Source organism: Talaromyces rugulosus, chromosome III (assembly GCF_013368755.1).
Source record: "Talaromyces rugulosus chromosome III, complete sequence".
Taxonomy (NCBI): domain Eukaryota; kingdom Fungi; phylum Ascomycota; class Eurotiomycetes; order Eurotiales; family Trichocomaceae; genus Talaromyces; species Talaromyces rugulosus.
The window spans coordinates 294,123-319,110 of NC_049563.1; the positions used below are offsets into that span (position 1 = coordinate 294,123).

General features: G+C 45.0%; 11 protein-coding genes across 11 annotated transcripts; 6 read left to right on the plus strand and 5 right to left on the minus strand.

Annotated features, from left to right (window-relative positions):
* Nucleotides 1-844: 844 nt before the first annotated feature.
* Nucleotides 845-1,345, plus strand: TRUGW13939_04957 (uncharacterized protein; the record flags this gene model as incomplete). The annotated part of the gene is made up of 1 exon (XM_035488122.1): nucleotides 845-1,345. One exon carries the CDS (start codon nucleotides 845-847, stop codon nucleotides 1,343-1,345), a length of 501 nt encoding a protein of 166 aa, XP_035344015.1.
* A 1,344-nt stretch (nucleotides 1,346-2,689) lies between these two features.
* On the plus strand, nucleotides 2,690-4,642 carry TRUGW13939_04958 (uncharacterized protein; the record flags this gene model as incomplete). The annotated part of the gene is made up of 7 exons (XM_035488123.1): nucleotides 2,690-2,894; nucleotides 2,947-3,079; nucleotides 3,148-3,339; nucleotides 3,396-3,547; nucleotides 3,604-3,842; nucleotides 3,917-4,188; nucleotides 4,240-4,642. 7 exons carry the CDS (start codon nucleotides 2,690-2,692, stop codon nucleotides 4,640-4,642), a joined length of 1,596 nt encoding a protein of 531 aa, XP_035344016.1.
* An 855-nt stretch (nucleotides 4,643-5,497) lies between these two features.
* Nucleotides 5,498-7,184, plus strand: TRUGW13939_04959 (uncharacterized protein; the record flags this gene model as incomplete). The annotated part of the gene is made up of 8 exons (XM_035488124.1): nucleotides 5,498-5,584; nucleotides 5,643-5,781; nucleotides 5,827-6,008; nucleotides 6,055-6,091; nucleotides 6,156-6,223; nucleotides 6,276-6,658; nucleotides 6,717-6,784; nucleotides 6,841-7,184. The coding sequence occupies 8 exons, from the start codon at nucleotides 5,498-5,500 to the stop codon at nucleotides 7,182-7,184; spliced, it is 1,308 nt and encodes a 435-aa protein (XP_035344017.1).
* A 460-nt stretch (nucleotides 7,185-7,644) lies between these two features.
* Nucleotides 7,645-8,191, minus strand: TRUGW13939_04960 (uncharacterized protein; the record flags this gene model as incomplete). The annotated part of the gene is made up of 3 exons (XM_035488125.1): nucleotides 8,098-8,191; nucleotides 7,944-8,041; nucleotides 7,645-7,887 (listed from the first exon to the last, which is right to left on the minus strand). The coding sequence occupies exon 3, from the start codon at nucleotides 7,882-7,884 to the stop codon at nucleotides 7,645-7,647; it is 240 nt and encodes a 79-aa protein (XP_035344018.1). The 5' UTR covers nucleotides 7,885-7,887; nucleotides 7,944-8,041; nucleotides 8,098-8,191.
* Nucleotides 8,192-10,622: 2,431 nt separating this feature from the next.
* TRUGW13939_04961 (uncharacterized protein) lies at nucleotides 10,623-11,684 on the minus strand (the record flags this gene model as incomplete). Its single annotated transcript, XM_035488126.1, has 4 exons — nucleotides 10,623-11,068; nucleotides 11,148-11,365; nucleotides 11,436-11,562; nucleotides 11,618-11,684. Coding segments are annotated over 4 exons (858 nt in total), but the record flags the coding sequence as incomplete, so codon positions are not given.
* A 722-nt stretch (nucleotides 11,685-12,406) lies between these two features.
* TRUGW13939_04962 (uncharacterized protein) lies at nucleotides 12,407-14,484 on the minus strand (the record flags this gene model as incomplete). Its single annotated transcript, XM_035488127.1, has 6 exons — nucleotides 12,407-13,288; nucleotides 13,352-13,449; nucleotides 13,508-13,603; nucleotides 13,654-13,811; nucleotides 13,868-14,113; nucleotides 14,165-14,484. The coding sequence occupies 6 exons, from the start codon at nucleotides 14,482-14,484 to the stop codon at nucleotides 12,407-12,409; spliced, it is 1,800 nt and encodes a 599-aa protein (XP_035344020.1).
* A 514-nt stretch (nucleotides 14,485-14,998) lies between these two features.
* On the plus strand, nucleotides 14,999-17,778 carry TRUGW13939_04963 (uncharacterized protein; the record flags this gene model as incomplete). The annotated part of the gene is made up of 11 exons (XM_035488128.1): nucleotides 14,999-15,183; nucleotides 15,238-15,566; nucleotides 15,651-15,686; nucleotides 15,741-15,806; nucleotides 15,876-15,964; nucleotides 16,022-16,102; nucleotides 16,150-16,793; nucleotides 16,847-17,026; nucleotides 17,077-17,347; nucleotides 17,409-17,632; nucleotides 17,697-17,778. The coding sequence occupies 11 exons, from the start codon at nucleotides 14,999-15,001 to the stop codon at nucleotides 17,776-17,778; spliced, it is 2,187 nt and encodes a 728-aa protein (XP_035344021.1).
* Nucleotides 17,779-17,897: 119 nt separating this feature from the next.
* On the minus strand, nucleotides 17,898-19,049 carry TRUGW13939_04964 (uncharacterized protein; the record flags this gene model as incomplete). The annotated part of the gene is made up of 2 exons (XM_035488129.1): nucleotides 17,898-18,826; nucleotides 18,884-19,049. 2 exons carry the CDS (start codon nucleotides 19,047-19,049, stop codon nucleotides 17,898-17,900), a joined length of 1,095 nt encoding a protein of 364 aa, XP_035344022.1.
* Nucleotides 19,050-19,421: 372 nt separating this feature from the next.
* Nucleotides 19,422-20,521, plus strand: TRUGW13939_04965 (uncharacterized protein; the record flags this gene model as incomplete). The annotated part of the gene is made up of 2 exons (XM_035488130.1): nucleotides 19,422-19,593; nucleotides 19,662-20,521. The coding sequence occupies 2 exons, from the start codon at nucleotides 19,422-19,424 to the stop codon at nucleotides 20,519-20,521; spliced, it is 1,032 nt and encodes a 343-aa protein (XP_035344023.1).
* Nucleotides 20,522-20,729: 208 nt separating this feature from the next.
* On the minus strand, nucleotides 20,730-21,585 carry TRUGW13939_04966 (uncharacterized protein; the record flags this gene model as incomplete). The annotated part of the gene is made up of 2 exons (XM_035488131.1): nucleotides 20,730-20,928; nucleotides 21,002-21,585. The coding sequence occupies 2 exons, from the start codon at nucleotides 21,583-21,585 to the stop codon at nucleotides 20,730-20,732; spliced, it is 783 nt and encodes a 260-aa protein (XP_035344024.1).
* Nucleotides 21,586-22,158: 573 nt separating this feature from the next.
* On the plus strand, nucleotides 22,159-23,465 carry TRUGW13939_04967 (uncharacterized protein; the record flags this gene model as incomplete). Its single annotated transcript, XM_035488132.1, has 6 exons — nucleotides 22,159-22,361; nucleotides 22,429-22,540; nucleotides 22,597-22,735; nucleotides 22,792-23,095; nucleotides 23,149-23,222; nucleotides 23,290-23,465. The coding sequence occupies 6 exons, from the start codon at nucleotides 22,159-22,161 to the stop codon at nucleotides 23,463-23,465; spliced, it is 1,008 nt and encodes a 335-aa protein (XP_035344025.1).
* Nucleotides 23,466-24,988: the final 1,523 nt, after the last annotated feature.

The window sequence follows — 24,988 nt, forward strand, 5'->3', positions numbered from 1 at the left end:
ACATTGAAAATAAGTTCCTTTGTTTCGTTTACTCAAAGCTTTTAGCGTCATAAACCATCATAAGTCATCAGTGTGTGAGTCATACCGCTTTATCTGATGAAAGCCTAAGAATTCTTTGATCACCAGTGCTACGTCCTCAAACCCTCATTAGCATAAACTTTCCTTCAATGTATTCATCTGTTGATAGTCTCTGTTTACATAAAATAACAACAGTACTGGGCGATTTCTATGAGGTTGCACTAAGATGAGATTACACTTAAACTGAAGAAATATTGAAAATATTCTTCTGGTTATTCTTGCATGTGATCATCATAATCCTCTAGATATTCTATAAAAGATCTAGTTGTTCTGTACAACTAGAGTGCAGGCATCATCTACATGTCTGGGGGACAATGAGCGTAAATTCCGTGAAGTTCCGCCTAAAAATTACAGATTTGTGAAAAACGGAGAAGCCCTACCTCCAACCATCGTTTGCTATCTTTGTTTACACCCGCCCGGGCAACGGCCTTGGGCAACAACGGTCTTTTGTCATCAATCGATGCGTCCTTGTGATGGGCACAATAGACCGCTTTCCCTTTGTGTAGGTCTGATAATACTATTGTCAACTTCTGAAGTTTTGCACTTCATTTTTTTGCAAAAACGAGTCTTGACTTTAGTATTATAAGATTGAAGATGCCAATCCTTGTCTAAATACTCTTCAGAACAGCAAACATCCAACCCTTTTACTCCTTATCTTCGAATCTCCTATTACTTATTGATTCAAGATTCAACCCATCCCAAAACACATCCCAAAACACATCATCTCGACAGTTTCATCTTTCTCTCTACATCGAAAGCCATCAAAATGGCTCGTACTTCCATCCGCAACAACACCAACATTTCGTTCAACTTCTACCAATCAGGCCCGGGTCCAAAAAGGGTCCGCAGACGCTCCTCCCGATACTATCCCCGGAGGTTTGAGCAGCGAACAGCGGATCTGGAAGACAGTATTAATTATCGCGAACAAGATTGGCCTTTCAGTTTCCCACGAAACAAGAATCCTCACGGTCCGCGTCAAAAACCTAAAAAGGTCTCACCGACTCGGAGCAGTACAGAGCTCAAGGACGACGTGTTTGGTACTTTTGCGATGATGGAGGAAAGACTGAACCATCATCGCTCGAATTTCATGGCCACACAAGATCGTTGTGCCCTCATGTTGGCGCAGATTTTTGAGGAAGCTATTCCGATCCTGCAATCCCAAATCGATGAAGCCGCTTCCTTATTGGCTATACAAGACGTGGATATGGCTGATGCGCCGCCAGTTCTTGACGTGGATGACGACGGAGACTGGTGTATGGTTTTGTGAGTTAGCTTTTGTTTTCATGTCTTCTGCTCTGTAAATACTACTGTAGGCGTTGGACACTTCACTTGTATTGTTATCAAAACGTTTTTATCTTTAAAATCCGGGTCATGACTAGCGTTTATTACTTAATTTCGATAGCCAATGAAATTAATTGATTCTTTTCTACAGTACAGAGTCTTTGAAGGAACGCTTCCAGGGTCATGGGCTTGTTGCGGAGTCTACAGGTATCAATAGCTATTAAAAGGCCCATGGCTGGTTACGCAGGCTATGGAGGATATCAATATAAAATCACTCTTGTTCTAGTCAAGACATGAAACGAATTTATTAAAGTAACCAAGTTATCTAGTACTACTTTGGACTTCAAGTGTACCGTGGCGCGAAATAATTAGAACAATGACTGTATGCATTTTTTGTACACAATGTTCAAATACAACCTTGAGATAAATCAACATCTATATCCAGGGAATATCTCCGGGACCTGTAGTATCTGCATCGCATAGAACAAGTTCAAGAGTCCATTTACCGTCGACTGATAAATCAACATTTGAAAAGAGCCAGAAGACTACGTGTCCCTCGCATAAGAAGTGTGAGAATTAAAATGACATCAGCATTGCCACGAAATTTACCGAAAAAGTAAACCCTGAGCAGCGATCAAGGCCAAGCTACTCACTATTTCTTTTTTTCGCTTTTCAGTTTTCAAAAATGGGCCTGTCATGAACGACACATGTCGGCCAATTTCTACGCTGACAGGGAAGAGTGCATAAACAACCGGCTTGTCAGGCCCACCCTCAAGCAAGGAGACCCGTCCGCTAAAAAACTAGGCAACGGGGGGATCGCAGCGCGAGAGGGGAATGAGATATATCACATTTTCTACATACCTGCTAGCCAATATGCAGCTTAGCGGCCGCTTTGGCACCTCGCCTGCGTGATATACAGCAGCCCTCGCCACGCCGAACGGTTGCTAGTGTCCGACCTGGCGTTGTGACCTGCATATACTAGCATTGATACGCCAATATGCTTCGCTGATGCTCATGTGGAGATGCATGGCGTCTCCATCAAAGCGTTGTCAACCCTGTTCAGATGCTGATTACCCTGACGCACCCCCTCTTTCTCACCTCTCTCTCCTCCCTCCTCTCTCGTGTATAGAATTACTAACAGCTGACTAGATCTGCAGGATCTGGTTTAGCTGGATGAACCAGCCCCTGGCTCACGAGCAATAATGAATGGTTAATAAGGATCGCACCCCGGCCATCGGGGCTGGCTAGATTTCTAATCGCTCAGCTTACCCCAGCTACCTGGTGCGACTAGAACGAAAGAAAAACAAGCCGCAGAAAAGTTGTAACAACGATGGCTTGGAGTTCGGTTTCTCTGGCTCTTTTGGGGGCCCTGGCCTTGTTCTTTGTATACAAACTTGTTGCGTATTTCAAATCTGCTCAGCGTCCCCCGTTGCCTCCAGGCCCGAAGCCCCAGTTCCTGGTTGGGAATCTGGGCGATCTCCCCAAGCCCGGAGAGCAAGAATGGACTCACTGGCTGAAACACAAAGACCTATACGGTTTGTATTCGCAAAGCTAAGGACTCTCAACCCGTTCGCTAATAAAGTGTAGGTGGGATTAGTTCGGTTACGGTTATGGGTCAAACGCTCATTATCCTTCACGATGTCCGCCTCGCTTTTGAGCTGATGGAAAAGCGCTCTGCGAAACATTCTTCGCGGCCCAAACAGGCCTTTGCGGGAGAAATGTATGTCAACTACTTTCTCTCGGGTTGCGATTTCGAAGTATATTTTCGATCAAACTGACTATTACAAGGTGCGGATGGGAAGATTCCCTCGGTCTTTCGCCATACAACAATCGCTTCAGATTGCTTCGCAAAAACATGTCCAAAGTCCTCGGGTCACAGGTAGCTTCGGCGCGATTCAACCCGCTGCAGGAGGCGGAGGCTGGTCATTTCTTGATGCGTGTTTTGAATGACCCTGACAGCCTTACTGAGCATATCCGAACGTATGTCTCCATGTATAAAGTCGCACTATATTTTGCTAACTATCGACGGATCATAGGCAAGCCGGATCCGTCATTCTTAAAATTTCGTATGGATATAACACGGAATCGCATAGGCCCGATCCTCTCGTGCAGCTGGCCGGCAAAGCTATGGACCAATTTGCGAAAGCTGGTGTGCCAGGAGCGTGGTTGGTGGATATTATCCCATCTTGTACAAACTCCTTTTCGCCAGATGTTCATTTAAAATTGAGCTGACGTTATAATAAGTAAAACACCTCCCAGATTGGGTTCCAGGCACTAGGTTCAAGCGGATTGCGCGCGAATGGAAAGGTTCACTTACAGAGTTGACAGAAAGACCATATGCATTTGTCAAGCACCAGATGGCGAATGGAGTCCATGAACAGTCTTTTCTCTCCCAGTTGCTCCAACAGCCTATCGCGACTCCCGAAGAACTTTTTACTGTCAAATGCTCAGCGATGTCTCTCTTCGCTGCAGGTGCCGATACTGTAAGTTTGTTTTTCTTGCAGTTTATTGTAGTTTGGTCAATACGTTCGGAATGGATCGCTGACCTGCCATCTAGACTGTTTCCTCTCTTGCGTGCTTCTTCCTAGCCATGACATTGTTCCCCGAAGTGCAACGTAAAGCACAGGAAGAAATTGACCGAGTGATCGGCAGTGGCAGACTCCCTGTTGTCGCTGATCGCCCAAACCTTCCTTACATCGACGCAATTGTCAAGGAGATTCTCAGATGGCACCCGGTTGCTCCCATGGGCTTGCCACATATGACGACTGAGGATGATATATGCGAAGGCTACTTGATTCCAAAAGGAGCATACATTATGCCCAACGTATGGTGAGTTTTGTCTTTGCTATTTATTAATGAAAATACGCTAATAGAGAACAGGTTCTTCACACACGACCCATCTGTTTACAAAGACCCCATGGTCTTCAAGCCTGAGCGGTTCCTCGCATCGGACGAACAACCCTTCCCCGAACCAGATCCGCATAGCCTCTCTTTTGGTTTCGGGCGCCGTATCTGCCCCGGTCGTCTCCTAGCCGATACGTCCCTGTACATCAACGCTGCGCAGTCTCTTGCCGTCTTCAGTATCAGTAAAGGTAAGAATGGGAGTGGACAGGAAATCAATCCGTTAGTCAACTTTGAGCCTGGCGTTGTAAGCCACCCTGCTGCGTTCAAAGCTGCAATCAAGCCACGCTCGGAACAGCATGAAACCCTGATTAGGGATATTGAGAAAACCAATCCGTGGCAGCACAGCGATGCCAAGATCTTACAAAACGTTAGCTGCTAGATATTAGCTATTAGTCATAAGTTTTTAGGAGTTCAAATTAGTAGGGGTTTACTAAAATGAACTAATCACGATCGCGATCCATAGTGTCTTTCTGCTTCTAACCAGGTTTAGGACAATGAACTGAAGTTAAGACGAGTCAAACAAGGGATCCAAGCGCACAGAGTAATACGTAACCCATTGTCGAGTGTCAACCTGGTCCATGTGTTCTATGATAAGCAGGGGGTCTGTGAGCCATGCAGTGAACATGTAAGATGGTACACAGACCTTTTCACATATTGCATGATGGCCGCATGTAATTTCGGAACCTGCCGTGCTAGGGGATAAAATGAGTCGTGTAATTGATAGGGCGATCTATTTTGTTTCGGACTTCTTTGCAACTAATCACAAAAAAGTTTTTATTGATCGCCCGGTACCCCGGACACTGCCTGCGCCAGGCTGATCTAGCCTCTCCCCCTTGCGCCGGGATGCGCTCCCGCCACTATTGCCTTCCACAGTATGCAGTCCGGGGAGATAGCCTTGCATTAATAACTCGATTCTTAGACTTGATATATCGGATTTATTTAGGTTCGGGTTCGGATGCAGTGATTGATAGGCTGTTGTTGTTTATTTTTGATAATTCCCCGGTCGTCTGGGGCGCCATGTTGGTTATTTGACCAGTAAAGAGGCAAGTTCTCCTTGCAGGTTGCTTTGATATTTTACTTTTTTTCTTTGTTTAGGTGTGCGGCTTTTTTTTTTGGTTTCTGTAGTTTTTTACAAGATATAAAGATGGCGTCCTTTTCTGGCTGAACGCCATTGTAGCCAAGCCGTCGAGTCAAGTAACCCCCAAGTGAATAGTATTCATTGCGACTGCACAAAATGAAGTACACATTCGTTTTTCTGCTTTCTGCCCTCTTTGCGGCCATTGGTCAAGCAAGTCTGTTGGACGAGCTGCCTAGCTGCGCGGTAAGGCTGCATCCATACCATGTCCTCAACCAAAGCTGATGATGATACTTCTGAGCAGGCCACCTGTTTTAAAAACTCCCTTTCGACTACTCAGTGCTCTCCACAGGATATTTCCTGCCTCTGTGCAGATGCTAGCTTCCAGGGTACCGTCCAGTTGTGCTTGGGTAGCGGGGTTTGCACTCCAAAAGAGGTTCTCAGTAAGACTTTTCTTCTCGAGTAGTTTGAACCAGCTAACAGATTAGCAACGACAAATGCAACATCATCGGCCTGTGGGCTTCCGGCACATGATATCAGAGCAACCGTGATCGGTATTCCGGCTACTTTTGGCAGTCTGGCAATCATCTTTGTGTTTGTCCGTATCTATGCGCGTCTGTTTATCAACAAGTTCTTTGCTTGGGATGACCGTTTCATCGTTGCTGCTTTGGTATGACTTTTTGTTGTCTTTTCAGAGCTATTTCTAATATACCCAGGTGTTTGCTCTTCCGTTGAACTTCTTGATGTTTCCAAGTGAGTCGACTCCTATAGCTTCTGATGTCGGCTTCGATATTTCAATGTTGCTAATAATATATAGTGGCAAACTCTGGAATGGGCAAGGACATTTGGACAATACCGTTCAAAGACCTAACTCAAACACTAAAAGTCAGTATTACGATTCAGCTTCTTCATCATCGATGCTCATTACATTGGACAGGAGCTATACTTCGCCGAAGTCTTCTACATGGTCTCGGAAATGTTCACCCAGCTATCCATCCTCGCGTTTTATCTACGTGTTTTCGATTCTAGATTGTTCCGCAACGTTGCCCTCGCAATCGGTGTGTTTGTTATTTGCTTCGGAATATCGAATACCATGTCCATGATCCTTCAATGCACCCCGGTCTCGTTCTTCTGGGACGGGTGGACTGGTGAGTACGTCGGGAAATGCATCGACATTAATTCATTTTCGTGGGCGCGCGCTGCGATTGAGATTTTGGTGGATTTGGCAATTATCTCACTTCCGATTCCATTGCTTCTGAGACTCAAATTGAGCTGGAACAAAAAGTTGCAAATCTTGTCCATGTTCTCGATTGGATTCTTGTACGTCTTTTTTTTTCCCTTGCTCCTTATCTGGTTCAATTGTCTAACTTGGATATAGGATTACACTCGTCAGTATTCTTCGTCTCGAATCACTTGTCCGATTCTCCAAGTCTACAAACACTACATGTAAACACCCCGTCCCTTTTCTGTCAAGTCAATATTAACCTCCGAACCTATTACAGATGACAATGCGCCTGCAATCTACTGGTCTGTACTCGAATGCGACATTGCCATTCTCTGCGCCTGCATGCCGGCCTTGCGTATCATCCTCGGTGCAGTCTTCCCGGAGTATTTCGGAAGCAGCTTCAACTCCGAGGCCTCCCCTTCGCGAGAGAGCAATAAAAAGTCGGCTTCGCGACAGAGTGGCATGATCATGAAAGCTGGCTCTTCTACGTCGTCGGACCCGGAGGCAGACCCAATCAACAAGAGTATTGCGTCGTGGGGGGCTGTGCCTACGGGCACCGATGATCGCTCACGCACGCCGAGTCCGGTGGAAATGCATTCCGTGAAGACCGATCACGCTTAAGCCCATGTTCTAGTAGAGGATTAGGCAGCAGTAAACAACGTCTGTCCGTATGCAGTCAACATTGAACTGGTTGGTGTTTGTGCACGTGTCAACTGTTGGGGGGACTGGTGTGGTGTTTGGGTGGTTCTATCAATTGATGGGTTTGTTCATTCTCAGCTAAATATTTACGCATAACTTGTCTCCTTCTTTATCAAATCTTGGAGACGATTTCGGGATCTGATGTTCTTTCAAATGTTCAAATAGTATATATTTGGATTTCGCTTCACAATGTAACCCGATTTATGAGTGTAGCATTGTTAGCTATTATCAAAAATATCAGTTTAATCTTTTCATATTTCGACACCTAACAGAAAGGTAACGAAACCAACATTGCACTATCATGCACAAGATCAAAAAACCGAACCAAACGATAATCCAAGGGTATCCAATACTAATTAATCAGTAGTTACTGGTCAGCCGGCTACTGCTGAGGCGGGTACATCATCCCCTGTGGGGGTTGATATTCGGCGTGTGTAACAATCTCGGATTTCCGAACCATCTCTTTCTCTTCCTGCATCAGAGCACAACAGGGACACCAGTAAGAAGCGCAGCAGTCACCGAATCCGGAGCCCTGGGTGCCGAGCTGTTCGCGCATATCGGTGCGCTTGAGTGTTTGGAGAACCCATTGCAGCCCGCAGCACGAGAGGGCGCACCATCCCATACACTATTCGGTGTTAGAACATGAAGCGAGTAAATATGTATATAAAAGAAGAAGCTTACATCGCCATTGCAGCGGCCGTAATCATTGAGGCTGGGATCGCGGCGCCGGGCTTGGGTTTTGCCGAAGAGGAAACACGAGCAGAACGAAGCGCACAATCCTTGAATTTCATATTAGCTCGGCAAATTCAACACTAGAGCGCTGCATTAGACGTACATGTTTTGAATGGTGTGCAGCAGTCCCAGAACGAATAGGCCCATTCGCTGGTTTGGTGTTGCGCGTTGGCCGGAGGGATGTACTTTGGTTCCATGGTGTCTGGAGTTTGAAAGTGGTCCTGAAGTCTTGGAGAGAGAAGAGAGAAGGACGCCGTACATACAAGTGAGCTCTGGTTCTGATTTAATTAACAATTTGTGGTTTTAATTCAAACTTGACACGAACTACCATCGAATCGATGTTCCTCATAGGGCTAGGCATTGCCAAAAATAGCTCCCGGCAGCCAACAAGAACGTGTTTGATGCTTCAGCTCAGACTGTTCGACCCACGGCTGAGACGAGCTGAATTGAAAGAAAACCTTTTGATTTGACATGATTCGTTTGTATTTACTTTGCGTTTGCTATCGCCAACTGTACTCCACATAGCCCCTCGTCCCTCGGTAGTGGTCAGAACCTACTCCTAACAAGACACGATTTTTTATCAGGTTTGACAAACTTTCGAGGCCCCTGCATAACTTCTAAGGAATCTTGAAACTTTTGGGGAATTTTTTAAAACCTCAATAAAATGTATATATTTGACGAGAAAAGTAAGATATACATACTACTGATTTAGTTTTTTATTCTATTTTTAACGAATTAACGCTTCTGGGATGGCGTACAGGATTAATAAGGTCAATAAGCTTTGTATAGTTAATAGTATACGAGATATATTTTTTAATATTTTTAAAAAAAATTATCACTTAAAATATTTATATATATATATGTAGGTGTTTGTATGTTGTCCGTACTAGATTACTACAATACCGGAAAATGCAGGAACGCGGATACCGTTCAGCAACGTTGCAGCGACATTGTGTAGGTTTGCAAAGGATCAAGAAGACTACACAAGCATGACCGTCGCAAATGTCACTATGTATCCAATTTTCTAAGCGTAGTGACTTTTTGCGATGTATTGGCAACATGGTGACGTTGTAAAGTGTGAAACAGTTACAAACCACTTTCTATGTTGTAGAATTTGATACGTCTATATTTCTTGATACGTTATAAATTAATTACAATTCAAATAGAAGTCGCTTGTATTTTTGTATTCTAATTACAAATTGAGAAGCCGCAGTGAGGCCTATACTAAGCCCTGTAGGACCAATATAAAAGCGTACTTAGGAAGCTTGCAGGGTGGCCCGCAGGCCTGCAGGTCTACGTGTACTGTTTTCACTAAATTGAGAAGCTTGTAAGCTGGTTAGTGTGGCCTTGGAGGGTTGGGGAGGGAGGCGGATATATATATATCTGAGGGTGGTGTTGATATATATTTTATCAGGGTTGACCCTCTGGGGTAAACGTGACGCGTTTGATTAGTTTTGTGGGTCTAACAATCTAAAAAATCAGTTTTTATTGGTTCTCTATATGAATTATATAGTTGTAGGCTGGTTGCATGACTGTTACCAAGCCTGTCAACGTTGCTGCGACGTTGCTGAACGGTATCCCCATTCCCCCCAAAACCGGTATTGTATCTCTAGCTATCTGGTCTATCTCGGCACTGCTGATCTTAGAGTAGAGAATTATTTGAATACTACTAGTAGTATATTACGGCATAGGGCGGCCAGCCGCACGCGCTAATCTGGAAATATTCGTAGAATTTCAATCTCTGAATTTACTTGACTACATATATAACATCGGGGGAGATAGAGGTTGCCTGTCCCAATCTAGTTCGTGCGGCTTGCCGCCCTGAGGAGCGGCAGGGTGCAGCCAGGAAGAGGCATCTTGCGTTCAGCTGTCTGCGTGGCTCGTCTTAAATTGGATGCGATAAAATCGGGTTTGGCAAAACCTGCTTACATGAATTGCATTATTGTTATAAGTTGTCTCACAATTATACCGCTTAGCGAAAAGAATAATCTTACACATAAATACAGAGTACAATGCTACTAAAACTTACCACTCTCCCACTGCTGCATACTCAATCTTCTGGACCCTTTTTTTCCTAATGTCCTTTAATTAAATCTGTATGCTTAGAATTATATATATATATATTTTTAAATAACAAGAAATATAAACTAAATAAATTAAATTAAGATATAAAGTATATTACTCAACGAAAAATTATCCGCTATGCTAATCTACTAGGCTAGTGATATAGATTGTGTTTGAATATATACTCACCAGATCGTTTTGCTCTAGAGTAGACCAGTGGCCGAAACTGAGACCTCCTATTGAATTTTTTGTTTTTTATGCCCTGGTGTAGTGAAAAGCTTGTATTGACGATATGATCTATTGTGGGACGACACCATTAGAATTAATATTTCTTTGCAAATGAGACTTGCCTGGTTATAGGCAATAGTATATTCTATTTTTCACGTACATTGAATATCTAATTACTCTCCCAATGGAAGCCCCAAACCAGCAGAATGTAGATGAACCGCACGATCGAAGGTAGCGAAGATTTCATCTAAGAAACACCCCTTTCCTTGGTCAAGTATTCTTTTCTTCACTTGTAGATGCCTGGTAACTTGACTTGGACAGTTGATCGAGTCTTACGCTTGCCACCTTCCGAACCATATCCGTGTTGTACGCTCCATACCATAGATGCTGCGTCTCCGTAATGCTATCCTCAACTTCTGTAAATTTGTTCCCAATAATAGTGATCCCCTGCCCATTTGTTTCACTGCTACTTGCTAGGTAAGCAGCCGCCAGGGCCACGCTACCCGGCTCATTGACGGGAACACCCTGTGTTCTGAACGCTTCGGCTGCTTGTCGAGGGAAAAGATTTGAAATCGTTCCGCCCGGGGCAATTAATCCAACGTTGATATTACTTTCAGGAGCCCTATGACGGACGGCTCGCATAAGACCAACTACGCCGTGCTTTGCCGTCGAGTATAGTGGCAAGTTGGGACGCTCGTTGTAGGAGGATGTTGATCCTGTCAAAACAAGGCTGCCTCCCGGAGGGTCATTTTGCTTCAGGTGGTGAAGGGCTAGTTTCGTTGCTGATTGAGAGGTTAGCACATTTTCTGCAAGCGGCCAATACATCCTTTCTGTGGTCGGTTTATGACTGAAGGAACATACTGTAAATTACACCCCTCAAATTGACGTCGATGACTGTCAAGTCTGGAGGCGTAAGGAAGCAATCCGAATCAAATATGTCTGTAAACACGGTGTTTTTCTCTCCTATACCGGCATTCGCAAAAACCAGATCAATTTGGCCATACTCCTGCTTCACCTGTGAAAAAAAGGAAACTTGGCTGGTCCAACTGGTAACATCTGCGTAGATGAACTTGGCGTTCCTCGTAAGCAGTCAGCTATTGAGTCTACGATGCATAAAGACACTTCACTTCTTCGGAGACGGCTAATTACTTTCCCGCAGACTTCAATGATAATTCCACGACTGCGCCGGCCGCACGGTCGGTGTCTCCGAACGCCACGATAGTGCCATGTTCAGTCAGAAGTTCAACGATTGCTTTCCCAATGCCGCTGGCACCGCCTGATGTTTTAAGTCCCAAGTCACAGAGGCAAGCTTAGAAGTGATTTGGACCCACCAGTTACGATTGCGACCTTTTTGTTGAGGTCCCCCAAATCACCTTTAGTAATGGATAGTTCAGTCATGACGTATGGTGGTAGATCGGCAAGTAGAACAATATGTAGCCGATAATGGTGGAAAGTCGACACCTTTTCTATTCCAGCTTCGAGTCAGGAAGTCTTCAAGTCTAGCCGGTACTTCCGAGGCTCGGACGGTTTTAAGCTTTGAATAAGCGAGGCGGCCGAGGTCAGTTGGGGTTTGTTTTAGTACTGCAGCAAGATGGCAACACGGGGAAGTCGCATCAAATTGGATAGTTGTAGCTCACAATGGCACAAAGGTCGTACGCTGTAACAATGTGAACTGTGTAGAAATTGAACAAATCAACACGTAATAAAACAAATGCGCGATTTCTTATTTCTAACAACTCTAAGAGCACAACAAGGGGTGGAATCGAATAAGGATTTGCTTTCATTCGTATTCGGAAATTTGCTCAGACGTTGTGTGCTATGTGTTCTAATTGACTGATGTCTTCATAAATCTCCTAACAGCTTGACGTGCCTTTTTGTGTGTATACTCTTTACTCTATTGTTTACGTCGTATTTTTTGTAATTTATACAATTTTGATGTAGTTCTAGAATATAGTTCATTATGTTTATTAATATTATAATTTTCCCTATTTATAAATTTTTAATTTTAATCCATTCGAATTTCGACTCTAATTTATATATCATTTTCTAATATTCAAATAATCAACCAAATAATCGATATCCGATTCCACTCGCATAGCTTCACTGATAAAATCCAACGTCTAGACTTTGCAGAATGGGTCGTCAAAGTACCACACAGGATTTCCATCTGACTTGATCTCCTCTTGTGTATAGCCATTGCCGAGATACTGGTAGCGATTCTTCGACCTGTATGTAATAAAGTAGTCCTCAAATCTCGGTTCGTCCAATGATTCAAAGTAATGCAGCCGACTCCCTGGCCAGATTGCCGTGACAGGGCCGTGAGCTTTGCCGTTCTTGAACCATGATCGACAAGCGGAGGACCAGACTAGACGTTTCATCATGGTATGGGTATATTGGGCAAACTCTTCGACACATTCGGGCTTGGGGTCGAAACACTTGATGTTCTCGCGCTGGAGTTTGTTGATCATCTTGAATAGATAGCGAGTATGCCACTCCAAGATGGGTAACAGTGACGAATGACTGGCCGGGCCATTGGGCCCAATGAAGACTGTGGCGTATTTATTAACACCTGGAGGCGGTAACGTACGTGGAAACTTACGGAATAAGTTGGGGAACTCATCCACAGTAGTAGAAAAGTAACCTCTAGGGAAATCAGCAAACTTCTCCCTCAGATTTCGCCCATTTCGGCCGATACACTCATAGGGAGGAGCAAAAGAAGTATCGAATCCTGTAGAGCAGATGATGACATCGACGGTATGCTCATTTCCGGCTTCATCAACAACTCCATTCTCTGTGAACTTGACAGCACCTGAAGTCACAACGTCGACGTTACCCTTGATAAGACTTTGGAGATATCCAGAACCGGGAGTCATGCGTCGACAGCCGAGGGCGAATTCAGGGATGAGATGCCCCGAGAGTTTCTCGTTATGACCGAGCTGCTCTTTCATCATATTCTCCACAAACTCTCGTGATCGCTTCTGGTCCATGCTGTGGAGGTGATTCTAAAGGTGTATGAGTTAGAGCTTCCACTACTTGTCTTGGTTTCGAAATGGCAAGGTACGTACCAGCGTGAATCTCTTGTTAAGCTCTCCTTCGACACTCCGACAATACTTATCATAGAGTTTTGGATCGTCCTTGAAAGACTGGATCTGCTCGGCAGAATCTTTGGATCCTGTTAGCCAAGCTAGATGTTTGAAGATGTTGAGGACACGAGAATTTACATTCATAATTGCTTCCTCCAGGACCAGCATATCGGGCGCCGAAGCCAGTGGTGACCCACACAGGCGACCGTAGGAAGGGAATCAATTTCTTAACAACTGAGAATATGTAAGTACTTTTTAAGTTGAGTCGCAACGGAGGGCTGTACCTGGTTGAATGTTTGGAATGACTTGAATGGCAGAAGAACCGCCCCCGAGCACTGCGACAGTCTTGCCGGTAAGGTCATAGTCAGAATCCCAATTTGAGCTATGCATCAGCTTTCCTTTGAATGAAGAGAGACCCGGAATGCTGGGATACTTCCAGTTACTAGTCAAACTCGTCAGCGAGTTTACTCGTGATAATAGTGTGATTCATGGACTAACTTGAGAACACCCGTGCCGTTGACTAGGATCTCGCATTTGTCCTCAATGATAGCTCCTGTGGGAGATTTTATAGTGAGTTCCCAGACACCCTGCTCCTCGGTCCATTTGGCTGTCAAGACCTGGTGCTCCAACTTGACGTATCGCTCCAAGTTGTACTTAGTAGCGACGTCTTTGAAGTACTGCCAGATCTCGGCACTGCCCGAGTAAAAATGAGACCAGCATGGGTTTTTGGCCCACGTGAATTGGCTGAAGGAACGTCAGTGTTTTGCTTTTCCCAAATCGGCAGATGATATTTACTAGCTGTGGCTTGGAATATCGCATGTACAGCCTGGATATCTGTTCTCAAGCCACGTGCCACCAATATCCTTGTTCTTGTCGTAGATCTGGATTGTAATATTCTCCAACAGTCGCTCAGCCTTGTATGCAAGCTGCAGCCCAGTGGCTCCAGCACCAACGCAGATGACGCGGATGGGGCGTTTGTCATAGATGGGCGCTTCGGATATCGTAAAATCGCCAAAGTCCTGACGGTACCACTCGTTCTCGTGAAGAGTGTCGTCAAGATCACCCAAGTCTGGGCTTGGGCCGAGAGAAGAGCTTACATATTCTAGTTTAGTCATTTTAGTTAATGTGATTGCTGTAATCAAGGGTTATGGAGTATAAAGGTAAATGGTTTGGCTGTCGATCAGAGTTCACCAGGGGCATCCAGCAAGATCTTACTGATATTTCAAGATGTCTAAATATCTACATTGATCGTTCGGTTTATGGCATGTCATATGGGGGTTACCTCTAACCTCGGACTTCAAGTATAGAGCGGTTACATTATACAAGCCATCTTTGTCCACTGGGGACTGAGATAAACCTCGGGAGGTAGATGTTCTCAGTTGGTTTGACTGTTCAATCACAACGTAGTTTAAACCGAGGTTCGCTTGGTAACGTGATTGGACATCTTCTGTGGTAGTTTCTCCACTATTCAATCTTCATCCCACTTCCGGTTTCCCCACAAACCAAACCCCGGACTTTTCTTTCATGCATGAGCCAACAAGTCTTCATACATGACTGCTGCCACCAGGAAATACCTTTATCCTTATCACAGAATCAAAATATAACGAATCCATGGCTTCTGACACGACAATGAGACGAACCACCGACTCTGGCAGCGTCCGTCGCCGGAAACGTGCCATGCTGGCTTGTCAGGCATGTCACTTGAGAAAAGTACGATGCAATGTCACTCAATCTGGACCTCCTTGCATAAACTGTGCTGGAGATGGTGTAAACTGTGAGCTGGTCGCTCGCGGCAGGGGCGGTCGTCGCCATCGGTAAGATATATCAACTGACACAACAACATAACATGCCACTGACTCGGGCCGCAGCCTGGTTGACATTGTGGCTCAGAAGTCGCAGGATACTGCAGCCCCTATTCAGCCAAACCGGGAGGAGAACCGTCTAAGTCTAGTTCCTTGTGAATTTTCAGCTTTACCATCCAGCTCACATGCTCCACCAACCCCAGAAGAGTCGGAGTTTCAGCCATGTCAAGTAGTCGATGGCGAACGCCTGATGACAGCTGCCTCAACCACTGATTCACCGACCGAGCGTTCCCATGGTAGGAAGAATGATGCGGAACCTCGAGATGTTGATACCGGCTTTGACTGTATATTGGACGATGGAGATGGTGAAGAGGCTACAGCCTGCGTCTATACTGGTGAGTAGCTTCCCGATTCACAGTCGACCTAACATCCTTCCCTAAACCTACGGTCTGCAACTGACCAGTCTTCAAAATACTCAGGCGATCAGCAGGGGTTGGGTCTTGTCGTTGATATCTGTAAGCCAAATCGTAATTTTCGTGGTAACCATTTCATGGTGTCTCGAGATGCAGTAGCTAGCCCCCTGGTTTCGGATGACTCGGCCGTCCTTCATGCCAAAGAATGCTTTTCTCTCCCCAGTAAGAGAGTGAGGGACCAGCTTCTACGGTCCTATTTCCATTATGTCCATCCGTTTCTTCCAATCCTAGATGCAAGTGCGTTCTTTCGGCAGTACGAGTCAGGGCCGAGAAATGTCAGTCTCCTCCTACTATGGAGTATGTTCTTTGCATCGATCAATGTGCGTTCACATCCACGAATTGTATCTCCATATGGGCTTTATCGTAACGAACTTTAGTTTCTCGACAAAGAATCAGTGAGCCTCGCAGGATACTCTTCGCGTAAGTCCATGAAACGGTCTCTTTATCGACGTGCGAAGGTAAGTCAGTATCACATTTTGGGTTTAATTATCTAATTGGGTTCCAGGCCCTTTACGACGCAGATTATGAGAAAGACAAGATTCCCCTTATACAGTCTGTTCTTCTGCTTGCCTTCTGGTATGCTGATTCAGAAGATCGCGATGGCTCATGGCATTGGGTTGGCATCGGCATTAGCCTATGCCAAACCATTGGCCTTCACCGAAACCCATTGAATGAGCGGGCTGGTCTTGGACGAAACTTTATACTGAGAAAGAAGACGTTCAGCGACGACCGATGCCGTCTATGGAGACTCATCTGGTGGATGTACTACTTTCGTGATACGTGGCTCTCCTTCGGGATGGGTAGGCCGACAAGGATTAACCTCGATGACTGTGACACTCCAATTCCTACGCCTTCAGACGTAGAAGCGCTCTGCACAGGCCTATCTCGCCAACAGGAGGAGAAATATTTTCCAAAGGATCCAAAACATATGCTTCCGCGAGTGTGGGCTTGTCTATTGGATACAACCTTTGCCCTTGGGGCAGTTCTGAATCACCACTACAGAGCAAAGCCTCTGGAATTGGATCCCAGCACTGCATTTGCACTTGATGAGAATCAGCTTCGGCAATGCAGAGCAGGCTTTCCGACTGAGGAAGCCTGCCAAGGCCCCGTTGTTCTCTTACACTTGTATCATCTTCATGTCTACTATGAGTACGTGCTTCTTTTTCCCCTCCAGCATTCCTACAAATAGCTGATCGAGATAGAGCCTGCGTAATAGCTCTACATCGACCATATATGGTGGAGCGACCAGGAACACACGTTACGCCGGGTGAGGCTTGGAAAGTTGAAGCGCTGCAAAAGGCCAAGATTGCTGCCTCGAATATCAACAGCACACTCAACAAAATAAGCGCCGCTCAAATGATAAGCAGCTGTCACTCCATGATGTACTACCCCATATAATCTTCTATCTGGCCACAACTAACCAGGTCTGTAGGGTGACGGCAATGATTCCGGCACTTCAAGTTCATCTGCTACAATCCATATCTGAGGATCCATTTGCAAAATGCCTTGCGAGAAACCACTTGAATATTTGCATGATTATGCTAAAAGAACTTCGACAGACTTATTGGGCTGCGGATTTCATTCACTCTCTGTTTTCCAAGGCAAGAAAGCAGATAGATTCTCTGAAAACAGCGCAAGAGGATTTAGTTACAAGTAGAGACCAAGGGTCTTCTGAACAAGAAACGCCAATGACGCCTCCATCAGTAAATGTCCTTCACTTTCCTTTGTTATCATACATAGATGGAAGCTGACTCTGGTGTTCAGGTAGCATCATTTATGAACGTGAACTCGATCCGAGCAGCAACGTCACGGACCAGTCTTCCAGCATCTGCTAGTTTACATCCGATCCAGGACAACAGTTTCGAAAACAATGTTCCCCTTGACGTTGATTTGGCACTGTCATATGATATTTTCCCCTTCCAATTTGACCTTTTCTCTATTGATGGGGACTTGGAGAACCCGGCCTTCCATTCGCCTTCCTCTAGGCAGTAAGTTGAGCACTGTATAGGAGATTATATAAGATTCTGGTGTCTAACTAAAACGTTACAATAGTGTGATTAGCGAAGGGGCTCCAAGTTTTGAACTGTCAGATGTAGATGTGAGTGTATTTCTTGGCAATGAGGATCCAAGCTAGCGAAGATAGTGGCATGGTAGTGGCATGGTGAAAAAGTCTCTTAATGATCCATACGGCACGACTAATGATATCCAACTTGTACATCCTACATACCCACGTCGAGTTGTCATTAAACTAGGCTAGTTTGAGGGAATACTCAAAATATCTTCTACCAAGTTGACCATCCACCGCTTGCTCTCCTCGAGCTGAGGGAGCATATTGAAAGCATGTGGAAAGCCGGGGTAAACATGCAACCGTGTTTTAACCCCATTGCTTTTAAGTTTTTTCTCAAACAGAAGGCCTTCATCTCTTAGGATGTCCATGCCTGCAACATGAAAGCAGGTCATTGGCCACAGACGGGCATCGAAAACCCCCACCTTCGAAGTAAGAGGTGAGATAAGCACGTCAGTTATTCTCTCTGACCATGCAGCCTTTTTCTCCTCTCGAGACGCTGAAAGAAATAGACCCCAGAACAGCCTTGTGCGGTCCATGCCCAGCAGTGGCTCGTTCGCATTTTGCACATGAGAAGAGGTCTCCTTGTTTCGTACAAGATGATACGGAAAGAGATCCGGATGAACGGTTGGGGGACAGGTTAGAACCAACCCTTTGATTCTCTTGTCTGCTTGGGTCTCTGGGGATAATTTCATGCGCTGTACATTTAGAATAGCACATCCGACCGCCAAATGAGCCCCAGAAGAAGTCCCTGACAGGATTATCCTCTTAGAATCAATACCCCACATGCTTCGTGCAAGGGCGGCGTTGTCAGCCAGATACTCAAACACAGTATAGACGTCATCAAGCTGTGTTGGGAAGTGATATTCTGGCGTGTGCCGATAATTGACGTGGAGAACTGCATATCCAGAAGCATGTTTCTCCGCAAGTAGGGTGCATAAATAGGCACAAAACGCGTCTTCTGTCTTGAGATTCCCTAGATGCCATCCTCCCGAGTGAAGGTGGATGATAAGGGGCGAGTTACGATTTAGTGGAGAGCGGGTGAGGGTATATAGACGTGTTTGGATTGGAGACCCGTCTGGTGATGGGATGTCGATGTTAAAAATGTCAATATCACCTTTCCAATATGTATCTTAGTCCTGTGCTGACTATTCCTTTCATTCAGGTCACTTACCCTTGAAAGGACCGTAGATCTCGTCGTGAAGTTTAGCGCGAGATTCGTTCAAGTAATCACGTCTCTCATTCAATGTCAGCTCGGCTGGAGGAGGCTTCAGAAAACCCGAGTTGGCAAACTTGAGCCACTCCGCACTGGGTTCTCCGTAGCTAGAGTAATCAGCCATGATTGTCAGTGTAGAGAGACGACTGAAGAATCCGTGGTGATATGAGGGGTGGTCTTAACCCAATAGCAACTCGGACCGAGGGCCTTTGACACAATAATTATTTAAAGAAAAGGGTTCTCAATTCCGTCATACTCGGCTTCAAAACTGAATATTTCAAAGGCCAGTTTCTATTCATATAACCGTCAACCGAGCCGGTGGTTTTAGTGATAGCTACCGAGCCACCCGAGCCACCCGAGCCACGGTTAGAGTCCCAAGAATCATTGCTCCACAGCAAAAGTAAATAAATATCCTCTGGAACAGCGGAAAAAGTAGGATCGTTTAGCTGAAGAACTAAAATCTAGTGACCGTATATTCCCCAGGATGGCTACTCAAATGTCGTCCTTACACCAAAACGACTCCAAAAAGATCGCACTTATTGGAGCCGGCACTATCGGGCTTTCATTTGCAGCGCTCCATCTTTCTGCTGCAGTTCTCCCACCTAGTCGAGTCATTATTTACGACCCCCGACCGGACCTGAGGCGGTATATCGAGGCCAACCTTCCTGGTACGTCGATATAAATTCAATTCCTCTCCACATTTTGCTGCACTAATAGGGTGACTCACTTGTGATAGAATACCTCGCAACCCTGACTGGGATAGAAAAGAAAGCAGATATAGGGTCTTCTTCCAATGAGCCACAGTCACTCAGTGTTTCTTTTCTTTTTGATGAAGGCCGATTAGTTACCTCGTCTTCTCTTGAGGAAGCGGTGTCTCAAGCAGACATTGTTCAAGAGCAGGGTCCGGAAAAAATTAGCTTCAAGCAATGGGTCTGGAGTGAAATCGAAATCTATGCTCCATCAAGCGCTCTCTTCTGGTCTAGTACTTCCGGAATCCTAACCTCCGTGCAGTCCACAAAAATGAAGGATAAAAGTCGATTGATGATTCTTCATCCGTACAATCCACCACATGTTATGCCTCTACTAGAAATCGCAGTATCAGCCGTTCAGCTCCCGCAGTATACGGGCTTAGACAGCACGATTGAGTACTGGGAAAAATTGGGACGAAAGCCTGTAGTCTTGAAGGAAGAGGTAACCGGCTTTGTGGCAAACCGCCTTGCCTTTGCCTTGTTCAGAGAAGCAGCTTACCTTGTCGAAAGAGGTGTTGCCAGAGCCGAGGACATTGATTTTATTGTTCAGCAGAGCTTAGGGCCTAGATGGGCAGTCAAGGGACCATTCTGGAACTATCACGCCGGCGGAGGAGAACAGCTTGGATTGGAAGGTTTTTTCGATAAGATTGGAGATACCATCCAAGCCTGTTGGGATAGCCTAGGAGACTTAAACATCAAAGTCAGTGGCGATGAGGTCGGTAGCATGACAGGCTGGCAAGAAAGGGTGTGTAAGCAGGTTATAGAAGCTTATGGGAATCTTGGACCAAAAGATCTAAGGGAGAGAGATAAGAAGCTACAAGACGTATTGAATATCACCATGAAATAGACATACATTGATAACTCAGCTAAACCATGGGTGCCTCTATTATGCACGGAGAGACAGTCCGAAGCTTGAGATGCGGGCATTTGTATTGATCTCGAACGGTATGCAGTCTTGACAGATAACAAACCCAGCAGCTTGTCAGCGAGACGTTTGCAATCACATGAGTAATTGCTAAAGTCTGCCTCAACATATACAGTTCCTTAATTGAAGTCTACCTGCCATGAAGACCACCATCAATCGGCATTCTAACACCAGTTATGTAGTCTGAGGCCTTGCTGCAGAAGAACAATGTTATACCTCTAAAGTCCTCTGGTGTGCCCCATCTGCCCATTGGAGTCCGCGACATGATATAATCCTTGAAACCAGGCTCATTCTCAAAGTATCCTCTTGTTAAAGAGGTCAATATGTACCTATAACCAAATGTCAGTATCAGTTGTTCAAAAAAGTGAATTGATGAGTTCTTAAGGATAGTTGCCTACGTACCCCGGACAGAGACAGTTGACCTGAATGTTATGCTCTGCCCACTCGTTTGCAAACGCAGACGTAAACTGATTGACGGCACCCTTGGTCCCCGCATAAGCTGAGATGTTCTTCGTGGCAAGCATCCCCGCTAGCGAAGAAACGTTAAGAATCTTTCCACCTTTGCCCCGTTCAATCATCCTACGACCAACTTCCTGAGTGATGACATAGTTGGCCGTCATATTGACATTGAAGACCTTCTCGCGAAAGGTGTCGTCTACGTCCAAGATAGGTTTGTGACCGCTAACACCGGCGCAATTGATGAGAATATCAATCGGAATCCCATCCTCGTCGATGATTTTCTTCACGGTCTCACGGATATTGGAGACGCTTGTCAAATCACAATCGTAAACTGAAAACTCGGCAGACAAGGCAATCAGCTCGTCCTTGGTGGAAGTGTTGGTATCTCCCGGGATTTGTAGGATGACGATACTGGCTCCTGCTTCCGCAAGAGCCACGGCCATAGCTCCTCCAATACCTCCATTAGCACCTGTGATGAGAGCTCGCTTGTCATTGAGACGGAAAAGATTAAGAATGCCTGAAGTCATTTCGATAGGCTGATGAAGTTCGAGTATATTTATGATAACAAGATTATCCAGCGTGGATATAAGACAATTGGGTAAAAGAGAGCAATAAATAATGTTTCTAAGCATGATATGCAAGGGATGTATAAATGAGAGAGGGTGTCTTGCATGCTGCCGCCGAGGTTCCCACTTACCGAGCCAGCCTCGCTTCCAAAACTAGTTCAAGACCCACTCAAGCTAAGTCAACCTTGACGTCGGTTACCCCAAGTATTCACACTATCTGCTCCTCTTCTATCATGATACCCCGCATTCTTGAATATACGAGCTATGCAAGCCATGAAGTGGGAGAAGCTTATTCATGCAATCGGAATGAAGATTGACCCGCGGGGCATCAGGTTACCCCAAGTTGAACCAAATTACTGAGATCGGATGCCTGTCGGTAACTTGATGTTTTCGGTACCGAGGTGTTGCTAGGACTATGCGAATTGAGCCACGATGTAGCTATTTAAGAGCATATGAGATTCCATTGTCGTTAAAAGTCCAATGCTCCTTCATTTCATTGAATTTGAACAAGAATCTTAAACCATTACTGCCAGTATGGAGGTTCCAAAATTTGCAAATCTTCCTTCAATCCCTGGACGTCCTACCCATTGTTCATGGGATGTATGGAACAGCATTTATCAACAAAAGACGGGCAAAGAAAGGGGAAAGGATTGGATTGGTACCCTCAACCATCTAACACCTGAGGTGGTTGCTGCAGCGGCAAAGGAAATACAGACTGGAGATCGCGTTTCTCTCAAGTAAGTTATCTATGCCTTCTAATAGACACGAAGGAACTACTCCAATTAATATTGTTGCAATTTGAAGCTGGCCTCTGGACGCTTATACATACGTCGGTTTTGCGAGAAAGAAACTTGAATTCAATATTATTGATGGCAAGGAGATTACCGGTGGGCGGTTCCTTGCCAATGATGACCAAGTTTGCTTCCCACATAATCAGTTCTAGCTCTGTATGAGAGTGTCTAACATCTAAAGATCTCGTTCAACACACAGATTAGCACTCAATGGGATGGCCTCTGCCATTTTGGTCATACAGGTACATCTCTTTACTATAACGGAGCAACTCACGAGGAATGCCAGAGCGGCCGTCAGGGCAGACCAGGATCAGTCCATGGTAAGCGGACTCAGCTAAACTTCGTATACACGATATAATGCTAATGAATGCGCCAGAGTGGTCCAACGTCGGGGGTGTCTGCGGACGAGGTGTCTTGCTAGATTATTATGCTTACGCCCAGAATCATGGCATCAACTACAGCCCCGGAGACACGCATGCTATTTCAGTCTCTACACTGGATAAGGTGGCAGCCTGGGAAGGCATTGACTTCCGCCCCGGAGATATTCTACTGATCCGTACCGGCTGGACATCGTGGCACGACTCGTTGTCTGGTGATGAAGCCCAAAAGACTGCGCTCACAAGAGACAAGCATAATAGTGCCGGGCTACTCGCAGCCGAGGAGACTGCTGAATGGATCTGGTCCGTAAAATAATACAAACGGAGCCCTGTAGCCACGCTCACATCTGCGACAGGAATCAACGGTTTGCTGCTGTAGCCGCAGACAACCCAGCTCTAGAGGCCTGGCCCCCAGCAGGCGAGAGTCAGCGTAAGTAGAAGACCCTAGCTTGCCTCAATGAATATGAACAGCTCTATAAACTGACTCTCTGGCTTAGTCCTACACGAGTACCTACTTCCGACCCTTGGATGCCCAATTGGTGAACTTTGGGACTTGAAGAAGCTTTCTGCGGTGTGTGCGAAGAACAAGAGATACACATTCTTCCTTACTAGTGCACCACTGAATGTGTCTGGGGCTATTGCGACTCCTGCGAATGCGATAGCAATTTTGTAATAGATGATCAAAGTGCGAATTGTCTAGCATCAAGATGATCAATTGCCTCCAAACTCATAGTCACGATACAAGTATAATCATCTGACAGTTTTCCCCCTTTTTTTATCTATTTCCCCCTTGATCGGTCAATTCACCCTAAGCCCACAAGATAAAACCTTCCCGCGAAGTCTGACAGATAGATTCCTTCCCCATGCTTATTGTCTTAGAGAACCGCACCCCTAGATAGAAATCAAATGTCTTCGGAAAGGCACGTCACACTCTCTATGAATTCAATTCTATATACTTCTTAATCTGTCTCAATAAGAATATGAGGAGTTTGAATAACACTAATAAATAGAGCTAATAGTTTAGATACTTAAACTTTTATTAGTCTTTCTCCCACAGCTATAACAGTAGGACCTTGAAATACTCTGTAATTAGATATTTCTATTAACAGCAAGTTGTTCTAAGCGGCACTTTATCAACCAGGATATCCTGGATATACTGGTCAAGGTCCAGTCAGCACAGTATATGAGATATAGAGAGATTTCTTACCTATCTCTAGGATAAGGTAGTTTGTCTATATTTAAGATTAATTTAGTTATCTCTGTGACGGTCCTGACCCAGGGCTCGGGAACCAGCAGTGGTGGCCTGAGGCACCAAGGCAGTAAGATAACCGAGAGCGGCACTGAGATGGGAATAACCTCATACGGAACCATAAAGGGAATAGACCGGCGCACACAAAGGAATAATTCCCATGTAACTAGCCTGAGGGGTTCTTTCTCTTCTTCTTTCCCTTCTCATGTTTGGTTTTCTCGTTGTAGAGTAATCTTAGCGTTTAGGAATTGACTCATCGTCACAATCTCTATCTAGAGCTATATATATTTCTTGTGTAGATATATAGCTAAAATATTTTTCTAGACTAGCATCAAAAAGCTAACTAATAGATTATTATCTTTTAAATATTATAGTTAGATCCTATAATCTATTCATTATAATGTTTTGTTATCTAGTGGTTGTTCGGATTTTTAATTTTAATGCTAGGATGGGTCTAGTAATAGCTATAAATTGAGTATAGTATTAGAAGCCATATTTTTAGTATTAAATTATTTAATAACTTATATTAATCATTTCTCTTACTATTTTCTTCTCTTGCTTGCAGTATGCTAGATCGCTACTAATCACGGTTTTATTATTATTAAATGTCTTTATAGTCTGATGTGTCTGTCTTTCTTCTTTAATTAGCTTTCTTGCTTTTTATATAAATAGAAGCTGTATAAATAAATGAATATAACCTAAATCAAGTGAAATAAGCTGAGTTTAGTTTCAAGAAGAAGAACAGAGACCCAGGTTCTCCTCCTTCGCGTGAGCCTTTTATCCTCGTTCTCCCATCGGCGATCCTAGGGACGCCAGCGTGCCATCTTTCATCGCGTAAAGTTGTCGATTCCTGCATTTCAGCAGTTGTCCTAAAGAGCGACTGATCGGGCGGACAGGGGAGAGGCGGGTGAGGATGGGGAGCGGCGGTGGTGAGGCATAGGGCGGCG